This window comes from Hyposmocoma kahamanoa, unplaced genomic scaffold (genome assembly GCF_003589595.1).
Source record: "Hyposmocoma kahamanoa isolate Upper Pololo Valley unplaced genomic scaffold, ASM358959v1 178003, whole genome shotgun sequence".
In the NCBI taxonomy this organism is placed as follows: Eukaryota; Metazoa; Arthropoda; class Insecta; order Lepidoptera; family Cosmopterigidae; genus Hyposmocoma; species Hyposmocoma kahamanoa.
Genome location: NW_020653709.1, coordinates 280 through 15699, shown reverse-complemented (window position 1 = coordinate 15699; position 15420 = coordinate 280). Strand labels below are relative to the sequence as shown.

The 15420-nt window shown below is 34.5% G+C and overlaps 1 protein-coding gene across 1 annotated transcript; it reads right to left on the bottom strand.

Annotated features, from left to right (window-relative positions):
- Nucleotides 1-326: 326 nt before the first annotated feature.
- On the bottom strand, nucleotides 327-4342 carry LOC113225858 (ATP-binding cassette sub-family A member 3-like). The gene is made up of 3 exons (XM_026458309.1): nucleotides 4243-4342; nucleotides 2714-2805; nucleotides 327-1481 (listed from the first exon to the last, which is right to left on the bottom strand). The coding sequence occupies exons 1-3, from the start codon at nucleotides 4334-4336 to the stop codon at nucleotides 1296-1298; spliced, it is 372 nt and encodes a 123-aa protein (XP_026314094.1). The 5' UTR covers nucleotides 4337-4342; the 3' UTR covers nucleotides 327-1295.
- Between the last annotated feature and the right edge of the window lie 11078 nt (nucleotides 4343-15420).

Here is a 15420-nt window from a genome sequence, read left to right as displayed (position 1 = left end):
AAATATCCAAATATTCGAAAAACCAGTCTTTTCAATCTTACTTAATTTATTTTTAAGGCGTTAAGAATATATTATAAAGCTAATACATATAATATAAACAAAATCTATACATAGCAATGGTTCCTCTACTACATAAGTATATTGGATTATATACACACATAAACCATAAACTCAATTTCAAAAAAATAACAATAATAAATTTTAAAATTAAAACATTCAAATTTCGAACATCTCTGAAAAACGATTCTAGTTTGTCTATGAATTAAAAATAAATGTTGTGTGACATGCGTGGGAAAAGTTTTTAATTGCCGCCATTTCACCAGTCGTAACATGCGGTTCCTGAACACATCACACAGAGCTTATGTGTGTAGATAAAGCAGTGTATGTGTAACTATACATAATTAGACATTTAAAACACTCGTGAGATGAAACCCTTACTCGTATTTTAATGCCTTTTAAATATAACAGTCACATAAACTACTATTATTTGATAAAATATCTTTTGTTTTGTTCATTATGGGTCATTTAGACGGAGAGTTTTTCGTCTCGAAGATACGATTTTAGAAAGAATATAAAAAAGTTTCTTCATGCAAACATTCGCGATTATCGCCGTTCCACATAGGCGACAATCGCCTCGGCATTGCTTATTGAACCTTTTTTTGTTGTAAAATTTCGAGGTAAGTTTGTTTTTTTCTCTATCGTGAAAATTTTTTGTTGATCGTGTTTTTTCACCATATTGTAATCAGTGCATATCATCAATTTCATTATATATTTTTTCCAAAGTGATTTATTCGACCCTTTCACTGTTATGCGGATCAACCAAAGCCACTTGAGGTAATATAGGCACTTAAACAACGTGCAAGTGATTGACACAGAGCAGATTGACCAACTTAGAACGAACTCTCGATGTGAAAGATTTTTTATTGACGAGGAGTCAGTGTCAGATTGTTTGTAAAAAAAGTCAGCTGGTCAATTAAGATTGCTCCCGTCAATTATAAATATGTTTAACTTTCCAAGAAAAACATATACAAACATTGGTTAAAGTTATTCTTAGTTCATGAATTTTTATCGTATATATTTTTCAACTGAAATAGACACATAATATCTCTTCGTATCGGGGGCATACACTGTAATGTTTGCCATCATTTTTCTGAGTGTCGCATAAGCGTATCATGATATTTTACGGAGCTTCGATACGCCAAAATAAATATAATGTGCTAAATAAGGTGCATTATCAATTATTGCAATTCCTTTTCTCTGTAGAATATTCCTTTCTTACAACCAAGAGAATATTCCTATACAGGGCTCGGTGAGTTAGAGAACTGATTGTCATGTGCAAAGGACAAGAACACTTCTTCTAGAGTAGTTTCTGTTGCTGAATAGTCTTCTATAAGATTTGGATATGTTGCTTTGAGGTTTTCGAGTGCCGTGAAAAGGGCGCTATAGGGCATTGTCTCGTTTATGTGGTAGTGCAGCATCGTCTGAAAATAAGGTTAGATAAAATAGACTAAGTAATGTTCTGAATTAAAAATTCAAGATGATTGAATGTTTACCTACCTAAAGTATTGGTTATATCGTACACATATAAAACATCAAAGACATAAAATACCTAATCAAATAATCAATTAAATAGTAATGACATAAAGTAAAAAACTAAACACACAACGTGACAAAAATTTTTAGACAACATTTAAATGAGAGATAAGAAAGTTAGCAAAGGAACGTTTTGACTACAGACCCCTTGCCAATGTTAATGTCACATTGAGATTGAGAACAGCGTGTCCATTTGTGGCAGATTTCAGGCATTTGGGCAGATTTAATTATTATTCATTTTCATTGCGGCAGAACATGATAAAGTTTTACTAAACGTGGTAGAGTTTGGCAGATTTGGGAATATTCAACAAGTTCTTGATTATATTTGGGAGCAAACTGAAAATTTGTTGTTCTCTGCTACTACGAGCAAACATCTGGAGCGAAATACAGGACAAGGTTATAAACAAAACCTATATCAACTTTATAATTCGTAAGGCAGATTCGATAGCAGTATTTATACTACTGTAAGTTGGGAATAAGTACTAATATTTTTTAAATAATAATATTTGACAACGTCACATGCGTTGCTCTGATTCTAAAGTAATTAATTAAAGCACTAGTGTTATGGACATCGGAACCAACGACGATACCACAAACACCCAGTCCCGAGACAATCAAGAGAAGGTAGTTTTTCTTCATTGACTCGGAGATGGTGACATCATGAAAACCGGTGTGCAAGCCTCTCGATCACGGAGGTTGTATAAATAATAAAGGTAATAATAATCTCGATTTCCTAGGTTTTTGCAATTATTACAAACAAACCAACGTTTCGGGCCCTTTACAGGTCACGGTAGTCAACATTAAGTTCTTTACAGGCCCAGAAACGTTGGTTTGCTTGAAAAATAAATATACGCAATTTAAATCCAGAAAAATAGTTTGATTTCCTATAGGTAATAATAATAATAAAGCACATACTCATAGCCCTGTACTAGAGAAACCCTGTTTCGCAGGTGCCATAGACACAACATAGACAAGCACAAATTACACCCGAATTCACGAGACATATAAATGTAGGTCATACAAATATTTCTCCCGGCCACGGAGTGTATAATAAAAGTATATTAGTATTGAATGAAGGTATTACTAAAGTATAATGAAAATAAGATACTGAAATACAAACCTTGTGTTCATCTTTGAGCGTTATCGGGTGAAATTTGACGTTTATGCTTTCTTTTAAATTGTTCAGAGTAGCTCCAGTGCCGCCGTCAATCTCTGTAAGTCAAACAATATTTTATAAATGTTTTGAGTATGCCTGTACATCAGAAAATTGTCGTCGAAGTCCGCTGTCTAAACTGGCGTCATATAGTAAACTGAGAACAATATAAGGAAAATAATTTATTTTGCTAAAAGAAAGAAAATAATAGTTATTTGCTCTCATTTTTCTATTACAGATATTATAAAGTTTAATACTAAACATTAAGGTCCAAAATTGTCTCCACTCAGCATATGTCGGGTTGTGCATGCAAAACAACCCGACGCTGATACACCACCGATAATCAACAAGAAAATATAAATTAAAATGATATACATCACAATAAAACATTTAACAAAAGAATTATATAATATTTAAATATAGACAAAATGTTGTATTAAATAATAATATATGAATTTGCTGCACATGAGGACAGTAATCGTCATGATCGCTTATTTTCATAATTAATTATTTACATTGTCGAAATCCAAACAAACATGGCGTCCACAAAAAAAAAACAACAATGCATGTCTGAATCAGTCCAGATACACAACATCACTCTCCACTTTTTTGACACACACTGCTTCTTAATTACCAAGCTAACATAGTTTAAGTCACCCTTAAATTGCACTAACTCAATTTTAACTTTTTTTCTTAAACTTTTTCTAATCATGGACCCCTCTCAAACTTTCAAAGAGTCCACGGACCCTTTCGGAAAAGATGAAGAAGAGGAAAGGCTCGCAGGTTGCATTGATCCGCGTCTCGCTCGCTCGTTTCTCGGGTGCGAAAATTCTAAGAGGTCACGCGCTGAGTACCTATTTAATCACAACATATTATACTAATCCTCACTATACAAATTTTATATAATGCATTTGTTATGTTAGGTAGGCTCGCCATGGACCCCCAGCGTTAATTACATGGACCTCTTAGGGGTGCATGGACCACAGGTTAAGAAATCTTGGTATATATTTTTTTTCTTTTCTGGGTCCCAAATGTGTTGTACTCGTTCTTAGACCACACAATTTCTTTTTGTATACTCGTAATCCACAATATGAGTACGTTTGGTGCTTGTCCGCCGGAGCGTTTTCGCATTTAGCCGTATACATTTATTAATTCACTTTTCAATCGAAATTGAAAGCTCGACATTCGAAATTTGTGGCGTTGCGGATTTGTCGAGGCATTCGAGTTCTTAATTCAGAGTCTGACGGACTACCATTGATCTAAAAATACGTAGACTCACCGTTTTGGAGCCCTATAAACTGCGCTGGCTCGATATCAAGTTCCTCAACTTCCTCAAGTTAAACCCGTTCCTCACCCTTACACTCTTGATACTGGGATGGTTAAGAAATCTATTGGAGTTAATGCGTAGTAGCTTTATGCGTGAGACGCGCAACCTGCTGAAAACGATGCCCAAGACATAACAGACCACCACCTTTGAGTACAACTTGCCGCTTTACCTGCTACGTCAGCAGCGTCACCGCTTCGTCTGTCCCGCTGTCTCGCCAACAACCTCGCTGCCCACCAGTTGTGCATCTCTGTACTTGGGCACATCTTCGTGACTCCATCTTCTACTAAATTCACCTGTACACTACGTCACTCATCATACTACACTCACTTTTACAGCACTTTCACTTGAGCTTTTTTAAACAGAAATGAATTGTTTCCTTCTTCTTTATGAATTTTCACTCCTCTAATTTCGTAATTCTTTATCTCTTCAAAAGCGTCGCAATACGACAATTTTTTAATTGCAGTCCTAGCACAAAAAAATATGCTTTCACTGGCTTTAAAACCAAGCAATTAAGGTCCCACTATCCTGGTATTCTATCCTTAAACTTGAGTACCGCTACAAAAGCTTCACCTGACTGAAATGACATCTGAAAATCATCAGCGTAAAAATGGTACTTACAACGTTTCGTACATTTAGAAATATATTAGTGTTGTAAAAATATACACGATGGGCCCTAATAAAAGATGAGAATTTTAGTGTTTTACATGTGGTAACACAAGTGCCCCCTGCCTCTCAAATCGATGAGTCCACGAGTCTTTTAAATTCATGCGCTTTACAAACGGTTTTATTATCAACTGCCGTAGTTGAAATTCTAGGCCGCGATAATAAATACCACAAAGTTCGTGCTTTGTTAGACAGTGGGAGCCAGCATTGTGTTATCACAGTCGCTATGCAATAAAATAAACTCTTTATCTATACAGTCCACACATCAGATCGCAGGTGACGGTCATAATATTACCCAATCGACTCAAACTTGTACAGTGAGCCTGAGGTCAATAGATGGTAATTATAATAAACCCATTCAGTGCTTAGTTTTGCCGCAAATAACGTCTAGTACCCCTGCCGTGCGTATTGATACGTTGTCTGTGCATATATCCACTAACATTAAACTCGCAGACCCATCGTTCGGTACTCCCTCTGAGATAGATTTTTGAATCGGTGCTAATCACTTCTGGGACTTGTTACTTACCGGTACTATTCGTTTACCGACCGAGCCATATCTTCAACAAACAAAACTTGGTTGGATTATATCCGGACCTATTTACACTGTAATTTGCGCCTAAAGCAAGTACAGTGTAACTTTCTTCAATCAAGTGCTTCAGATAATCAGTTGAAGAAGTTTTGGGAAGTTGACGAGTTGCCTAAATTAAATAGCTCTGAGTGTTATACGCTTAAAGAACGCTCATACGAAGAGTTATTTGTTTCAAGTCATAAACGCGTAAAAAATGGTCGATTCATGCCGAACTCGTATTCGGAAACTTGCCGAAAATCTTTTTTTCGGAAATGAATAAAGTGAATTGACAATATAATAAACATACATATAAAATAATAACCACAAATTTTATCCCGCGATAACTTTTGCACCATCTTGTTACTTTGTCAGATTTAGGTCTAAACTGTGATTATCCTCGTACTGAAAATTGCGTTCAAGAAATGCTTCGATATCTGAGGAGAAATACTACAAAAAATGGGAATACTTTTTTTGAGAAAGTAAAAAATCCGACGCATTTATTTAACAAACCTCGTATCAAAGAATAGACAGACATGTTACTATTTACCTAACATAATTGTGAACTCGTAAAACTGCCTCAGTGGCCGAACGGTTACCATGCCGGACTGCCACGCAGAGGTCCCAGGTTCGATTCCCGGGCCGGGAAAAATATTTGTATGGCCTACAATTATTTCTCTCGTGAGTTTGGGTGTAATTTGTGGTTGTATATGTGTGTGTCCATGGCACCCGCGACACAGGGTTTCCCTAGTGCGGGACTATGTTGAGTGTGTGCGTTATTTATTATTTATTAAAAGAAATAGCTTCATTGACTGACAAGTTTGTGCACATTTCAGAAACACTTGTTAGGCCTGCTGCGAACGCGGACCGGCGCTAGCCGATGACGGCGATATGGGGGCCGCGGGGGGCGTGGGCCGGCCCAGGAGTTGACAGAGATCCAATTGCCAGCTTGTGCGAACGAACGGTATTTTTTTGCCTCATAAATTTTTGTTTGTTAAATTTCCATGACTCATTGATTGATATTTATTTGCATAAAATATATTTTACAAAAGGTGGTGCACAGTAACAGTTTTCATATTTTACCAAAACTGGCACGCAAATTTTAAATTTTATTACATTACAAATTGTGTAAGTCTGAAGCAAATTCTAATAATGTAAATAGAGTTATTACACATGTTATAAGTAATAGTAAGTTATTGTCATGTTACGTAGAAGTAAAAATTTAAATTAAATATATATAATGAATTCATGACATTTTAGGTCAAATCAATTACATACTCTAATTAGAAGAGTTTTATACGAAAAAAAGTATATAATGGTGTAGAAATTTTTATCTCTCCGCCATGACATCAGCTTACGTTTAAATAAATTATTATTTATATCTTGTGTAACAGATGGTAAAGTATTATATTAAAATATTATATATTATTATATTTTCACACATACGGCCCCAGATTGTCTCTGGTAGTAACTTAATTTGGTACTACTGTGATAAACTAATCTGTCTGGATACCTTACATTTATATTGTGAACGTCCCTATTAATTAGCACAGTTAAACTGTGCTAATCAAAGTGTAGTAGTGATTAAAGTGTATAGCGCATAAATTAACCATCTTTCATTGGACTAAAAACCCACAAAAGTTACAGTCAGGCTCTTGATTATGTAGTCAGCCAATAAATGACGAAGGGCGGCCAAGAATGTAAATCCAAACTGCCTTGAGGCTGTAGTATTTCGTCGACGTTTCACATCGCACCGCGCTTTGCCTTCGCGTCACTTCCCGCGAAATCGCCAGGCGTCGCCGACGGCAGCTGCGGAATTTCCGCAGTCCGTTACACAATTGACCATAAAGTTCATTACGCTGTGTATAATATCGTTACAAAAATCCGCTTCCATTCCGCAATATATGTTGATAGCCTAATATAATCCCAAACACAAGGTAGCTGCTGCTGTACTGTTGAGGAGTTCTTTTCGTCTGTCTGCTTTTTCCATTGGCAGATCAGCTCTAGGTCACCACAACGTTTTATTCTCATTACATCTACATATATGACCAGTTTTATTGAAATCAATTAACATAAAATGGGTTAAAGTCTAACAAAAAAACTCTAAAAAAAGTGTAACGAAAAGGTTAACACACATACACACGCATACACACACACACACACACACACACACACAGACAGACACGTACGCACGCACGCACGCACGCACGCGCACACCCACACACACACATAGGTTTTAAGACTTAAATTAAATTTAAAATTAGAAGTTAAGAAAGTTGAAAATTGTTAAAAAAAATTGTTTGTTTGGAAATGTAAAAATTAAACACTATATTAAGTATAAGTTAAAAATGTTAAACATGCATTTATAGCTATGGAAGAGCGGTGCCTCCTGACACAGGCTTAATAAGCTTAATAGGAGGTACCATCCACTGTTCATGTAAAGTTCATTGTATTACTGAAATAAAGATTTTTTTTTATTTAAAATCAATAAACAGGATTCATCACCTAATTCGCCACTCTTAGAGATGGAATATTTTCTTCCAATTAATGGATCACTATTGAGACACCCCTTTACCAACAAAAAATAATCATCGAAATCCGTTTAAACAAAACCTAACATACACAAAAAACACAGTCGAATTGAGACAGCTCGATTCGACGTCGTTTACAATATTGTAGGTTATTCTGACAAAAACTACAGGTGTAATGTATTTTTTTTTATATTAAGCCAAATGTGATATAAATATACATTTAAGATATATTTTATACAGAATTCATTATATTTTAATAACGCGTTAAAATAAACAATCTTAATTTTCAAAAAAATATTATTATTAATAATATAAGTTAAATGTGACTTTTAATACTTATAACTGTACTAAAGAACACAATAAAATTACAGAGAGTTTCGCCTTTTTGGGTTATTTAGGAAGTAATTATTGTAATTCAAGTACATCGGTCACATTACCGTTAGGAGTGTTTTTCGGTCATTCTTGTTCAATACCTAATTTCCGTGGCTATTTTTATAATTAAGTATTCTAGTATATTATAGTCTAATTATTAAATAATATTTCACAATGCAATACTCGAATGTTAAATAATACTGCACGATAAAAAAAAATCGAAAATTTAAATAATTAAAAAACGACTATTTATGGTAGAATATCGGATTATTGACACCAGTGCTGCTTTTGAGATTACTACAAACAATTGAGATAAATTTCTACAAAAAATCAGGTAGAATGCCCTTTGCGCCCTGGTCCCAAAGTATGTATGTATACTTATAACTCACTTTTGGTAAAAATGTTTGTTTTGCCTTTTTTTGTTTCGAGGGCTGCATGAAGCAGTCAGAAAAACAATTTAAAAGACGAACATTAAACATGTACATAATCATAATCTGATTTAATAAACACAAACCACTTTACATAATCTGCCATTTTCCATGGTCTGCCCTTTTCCATAGTCTGCCCTTTTCCATAGTCTGCCCTTTTCCGGAGTCTGAGAAGATGACGCCGTGACTGATACTTTTACATGGGTAAAAATGTTTAACACGTAAACCTGTCAAGGGCACTACGAGGATTTTATTTTATTTAGTTCAGTGCTTATGTTAAGTACAAATACCGTCAAAATGACCTTATAGTCCATTGACTTACAATTATATGGACGTCGGGTCCGCGCTAAAAAGTGTCCGCACTTTTAAGGCGCTAAAATCGTATACAGAGCGCCAAACTCCGCTTTAGTCTTCATTTGTTCGACTGACAGCGCGATACTGCGATGACATTACAATTTAAATTTCGAATAGGTTGACTTGGGACATTTTTTTCGTGGTTTTTGTATTAGAACCGTCGTCCATTTATTTGTAAGTCAATGTTATAGTCCGTCTTTTTTGAAGATGGCAGCTCATTGTGTAAAAGTGTTGCCCGCTTGCAAGCAGCTAATAATTGCAGTCGATAAAAATATTCTAATGATTATCGACCGAATATTGGACACGCAAATGTAATAAAAAGCCGAACTTGTATCATTTCAATCATCATCGACCCATTATTCGCTTAACTACTGGGCACAGTGCACTTGGATTGTTCATTTTTGTAAGTTCATTCTTACACTACATTTAGGGTCGTATTCTAGAACTCTACTCAATGCTCAAGTCAGGATTGCACTGGAAACACAAGCACTGGAAATACGACCGTAATAGCAGGGACTTGAGTATGATTTCGAGTGCTTTAAACCATACTAAGATCCTGTCTTGAGCATTGAGTAGAGTTCTGGAATACGACCCTAAGAATTATATCTATTAAAAATACAAAGATGAGACATATTTTAACGTTTTTCATTTTAATTCAATATAGATAAACAAATTGGCTTGTCCTTGTTAAAATGAATAAAAGTTGATTTCGAAACTACTAGGCCAACGGTCTAAATAGGAATAAAGAAGGCAACAACGCAATTAATAATCAGTCATAATTCAGACATTTCTGGCAAAATGTTATGTTCTTTCACAATCTATCGATAAAACTGACGACAACTATTTAAAATTTTATGAAAACTGGCAACCCTGCAAATGTCATTTTACTACGTCCTAAAAAAGACAGACTATAAAATATAAAATTAACCAGAATTTAAACATATATTGAACGTATTTTATCTACATATTTGACAACAATGAAACACTTTACAATCGTTTTCCGTTTGGAATCTTCAGTGCATGTTAGATTGTTGAAGGAATTAACATTCAAAGTCGCTTCCTGACTGCAAGTTGTACGTATTGTGTATATCAATGCCCTTGATAATGCGCGTCTACTATACACACAAACAATACAACATACCACAATTAGGCACACGTGTTTAAGCTTCAAGCTAACCAAGTTTATGCTATCTTCTTCAAGTTAATTAAAACAAAATTGTACTTTAAGCAAACTTTCGCGTCTGTAGCTGGTACCTATATTATACACGTGAAAACGACAAACCAGTAGAATATTAGTAAAACAATTTTGTCACAATACCCTCCAAGATTTTACGTTTCAAGTTACTTGATTTACATAAAAATTAGATCCTTTCAAAGTTAGAGAGTGACATAATCTAAAGAAAAACCACACGTATCATTGTTTCAATTACTTACATTTAAAATATACTCAATTGTTACTAATAAATACTACCCATATATCCGATTATAATTATACTAAAAATAATCTAGAATCATTCCTGTGACAGTTCATAAAAAAATTACACAGTATAACTTTGTACCGACGTGCGCTAATATACGTATTTCATAAACTAGCCCCGCTAAATGAATAGACTTTGTTTCAGTAAATATATTAAATGAAAGTAAAAATAACTCCTATCTAACCGTCCGTATGCGGTCAAGGCGATTGGCGCTGATGCGCTCGAAGATAACTAATGTAGCCAATCTTCGCGGCGAACCTTCGTGCACATTGAGAGTAAAGTAATAGCGGAGGGTGGGCGGCCCTTTATTTCGTCACGTTTCGCGTCGAGTACAGCTTTACACCGCTTTTCGAACTCGTGGACTTGCTTCTTTACAATCCCCCGCCATTTAAGTAAAAATAACACCAAATCAATGTGTATTTGTGAGAAAAGCGCGAAAAAACATATTTTTTCCAAAAAATCGTTATTTTTTTACGTAACCGTGCAATGGTTACTTCATTACACTTCATTTGGTACATCGATAAAAAGTTTTCGATAATTTTATGAAAAAAATTATATATGTATACGAATGAATTGACTAGTCAGTGTTAGTGCTTTTTGAAATCTGTAAATTAATATGACAAATCTTTTTTTAAATTTACTAAAATAGTAATTGAAATTGCATTTGAATTGTAATTGTGTATTTTAAGCTTTCAATATAATACAAAGCAGTTTACATATTTATATATTGTTCATAATACGTCAGAAAAAAAACTATAAGAGGGAGCCTTAGCTTCATAAATACACTAACTATATCGACTTTATCTCATCCCTAATGACAAACGTCAAATGAAGTGCCACAGGGATAACCCTAATTTGTGTCTAGTAAGACAGGCACATTATTATTTCCCCGCAACTTTTAAAGTAAAGAAGATACATACCGGAATGTTCCTTAATATTATAATAAATAACAGACATTGTTTATGGAATGTACCAGAACATTCCATGACCTTTCATGGACAGAGCAGGTTAGATGCCAGACGGATCAGGAACTTTCTAGAACCTTACCTATAATAGTCAAGTCGAAACCCGCTAGGGTTGTGCTTGATAATATACTCCGAAAAATTTAGCTTGACTAGAATGACACATTTCAATTGTGGTATTCTAAGGCTCAACTCACACTGGCGCAGAGTCGTGGCGTCGCGACGTTGTCATGTTTTTCGCCAATAGCATATTCATGTCTATTTTCCCAAAATTAAGGTACAAATTTGTTGCGCCGACTTTTGCAGTTTGCAGTTGAGCCGACGTTTGCTTTTGCGGTTGCAGTCGAGCGGCTTCGCGCGTTACTTGGGCGCAGTGAGGCGTCAGTTGCCGACCACACACAATCCCGGCGCACTAATGCTAGCGTCGTCGCGCGTCACCAGGCGGTGTAGTTGATAGACAGGACGCGACGCGAAGCTTCGACTATGCGCCAGTGTGAGTTGAGCCTAAAAGTAGGCTAATTAGAATATTTAAGCGCAGTCTCGTTGCGCTCTGAAGTTGCCGACGGTCAGGAACGTTAGAGACATTAGCCCCCGTTACATAGTTACTCTATTAAGGCCTGGTAATCGCGCAGGATAGACCGCGTGAAACTTGCGAGTGTTGGAGTGCGCAATTGCGCGCGCGACTGATAAAGTGTCTGTGCAAAGCCCGCTATTCTAACAAAATACAAACGATGTCGTAATGAGATTTTATACAAACTATACAAACAAATAGAGATGGTTAATCCATACTAATATTAAAATTCAAAAGAAACTCCGCCTGTTAGGTTTTCACGCCTAAACCGTAAACAATATTAATGAAATTTGGTATGAAGATAAAAAAGAAGCATTTATATACTAGAAAATAATTATAGTATCCGGTGTTGAGGCTATATATAAGTAAAAATTACTTGTGTTAGACATCCTGGAATAGGATGGGACCTAGGAGAAGGACATAAGCTACTTGTCTCAGAACAAAATCTCAATGAATGATGTGAAAATGAAATTTAGTACGATACAGTACTCTACGCAGACAAAGTCGCGGGCACCAGCTAGTATAATATATAGCTCAAGTTAGAACGTTAAATTCAAAAATAACATTAGCAATTATAACTCGAAAGAAATAAAGCTGCCAAAATGTTAACGTACTTTTCTTTCACTTTGGATTGGTGCTGTTAGTTAATTGAAACAAGTGCCATCTATCTTGTTTAAAACAAACCTCATAAAATGCCGTTTCAATGTGGCGCATATTTGTGTAAGTACCATTTAGCAGTGTACATAACGTATCTACCTTTTTTAATAACAAAATCTTTTAACGAGATCAACTAAATCGAAAATCGATGTTAAAATATATCTACTGAACTATGTTATAACGGAAATCCATTAATTGGTATTAATGGATTTCAGCTCCACGAATAACATAGACGTGACAAAATATTTGTTAATTTCAAGTTGAATTTCCATAAAACGTAACTAATAGTATTTACGCAAGTATGTACACAATTTAACTGAAAACACAACGTATACCAAAATCAAAACAATATGAGCAATTTACAAAAAAAAACTCATCACTAGCCATGTAGCCTAATGGTTGAGGCCGTGGGTTCAAAACTGGGCTCGCACCTCCGAGTTTTTCGGAATCTATCGCATTGGGCCAGGGTGGCGGACAATGCCTAAACCCTCACCTGAGGTCTGTGTCCAGCAGTAGGACGTATATATGGGTTGATGATGAAATAATCTAAAATAATTAAAATAGTTATTTAATAGTAAGTTAAAATATTTAACGTAACAATAGAAAAAATTACCGCCAACCACTTCTCTTGATAGATTCGAGTTTGTATTTTTTACGTGTCCCATCCTTAGAGGATGGAAAAAAAATAAAGGAAACGAGCTGCCCTATCTACGGAATAAACGTCCGTACCTATACCAAAAATGTCCACCACAAATGGCGGATTTAGTGTTGTAACATAATCATAGATAAGTCAATATCGACATGCAAATGTACGGCTTGAACGTTGAAACTGTTTTTTATGTTTGCAATATATATAGTATGATTAATACTAGGCTATTATTACTAGGCAAATAATGAGCCGTTTTAATCAAAATTAAATATTAGACTTTATTTTATTAAATAATAGAAGTTATTTGCCAATAAATGTAACGATGGAATTGCATTATCATGTAATCTAGTTACATTCAAAGTTCTATTAAAATTTGACTTCAAAATGGAGCGAACAAACGAAAATGGTATATGATCCAATGTTTATGTTCGGCAATCCTATAATTTCCAACCATTCTTTCTTTCTTTTTTCATTTGTAGGTAAACTTTAAAAATAACAATAATGTAATCATAAAAACCTCGTGGTGAACTGTTTTAATAACAGAATATCGATAATATGTCTGCTTACTAGAACAACACTATCTCAAAATAATCGTTATCAACAATCATCAAAATATACTAACAAACAGGCAATCTAAAGTAACCAAAGCAAAATCGGCAATCGGCAAGACTTGTGAATAAACTACTTAAATGAGTCTAATTATATGAGATATATTGTATGATTTATAGGCAGAAAAATGACACAAAAAAAATTGTGATGGGACCTTAGACTACGGAAACTAAAGGACATGTTATGTTGACATATATAAATCAGACGTTATATGTATATGATGTGTTTCGACGTTGAAAACATAAACATGTTATTGTCTTTGTTTAACTCTTGCGTGCCGTCTTAAGCCAAAAGAGATAATAGCATTACATAGGTCTGTGTCAAACACGCGAATCGAAAATGCGTAACGTCATGTTAAATGCCAACCGTGTCCATTTCGCAGTACATGAGGTACATGATACGGTTGTCAAAGGGAAGTACATCAAATGTCAAAACAATGTTTTTCCAAGTGTTTTATTGAATTATTCGCATGTATTGTAAAAAAATGGACAAAAATATTGACAGTGAGAACAATTAAGTATTAATAAAAATTCGTCGCTGCAGCATTACGGAATGTGGCATTTGAAAAAGCGAAGATCGACCGACTGTAACATTGTACAGGCACGTGTTAATTTTCTGTCTATAAATCACACAAACACCCAAATATCTCATGTGATAAGACATATTAACACAAATACAAAAAAGCTTACACTATGTGGAATCTGTTTAAAAATTTCTCTATGAAAAAATGAATCTTGAGGTTGGAAATGGTTTATATTTCAAAGTTTTCTCTTTTTATATACTCTCAAATTACAAATATTTTTTTTTTTCTGTGCAAATTCACTTTTCGTAATATTTGAGTATTTGTCGCAAAACAATAAATTCAAAATTTCATGCGACATTCCCGGTTATACCCATATAACATAAAATATTCCCAAATGGAATATTGATCTACTTTAATTAAATGTTTGCATGTCGACAATGGCTTATCGATAGGTTATGGTACGACACTAAAGAAATCCGCCATTTGTGCGTTCAATTTTTGTTTAGGCATGCACGTTCATTTCGTAGTTAGGGCAGCTCCTTTCTTTTATTTTTTTTCCATCCTCTAAGCTTTATACTATTATCTTAATGTAGTGATGGGTTAACGATTTTGAATTTTAATGATATAAATTAGTGAGTAGTAATATAAAACAAAAAATAGTCCGTCTGTCATCTTCAAAAACATAATTTGAATTCAATAAACTAAATTTTACGGAGTATATGTATATGTATATGTGCAGATTTGTTAAATTAATGAAATAAATCTTAATTTATTTATTTAGTAATTAGGGACGTAACTGTTATTAATAAATGCAACTAGTATATAAAAGATAATCATTATGAAATATATTACAATTTTCACACCGAATAATTAACATATTAATTTTAAAAGTAAAATAATGCTCTTAACTAATTTAATGGTAAACTAGTAAGTACTCTAACCTTATTCACTCGCATGACAGTCTCACGAATAGAATCAATATATT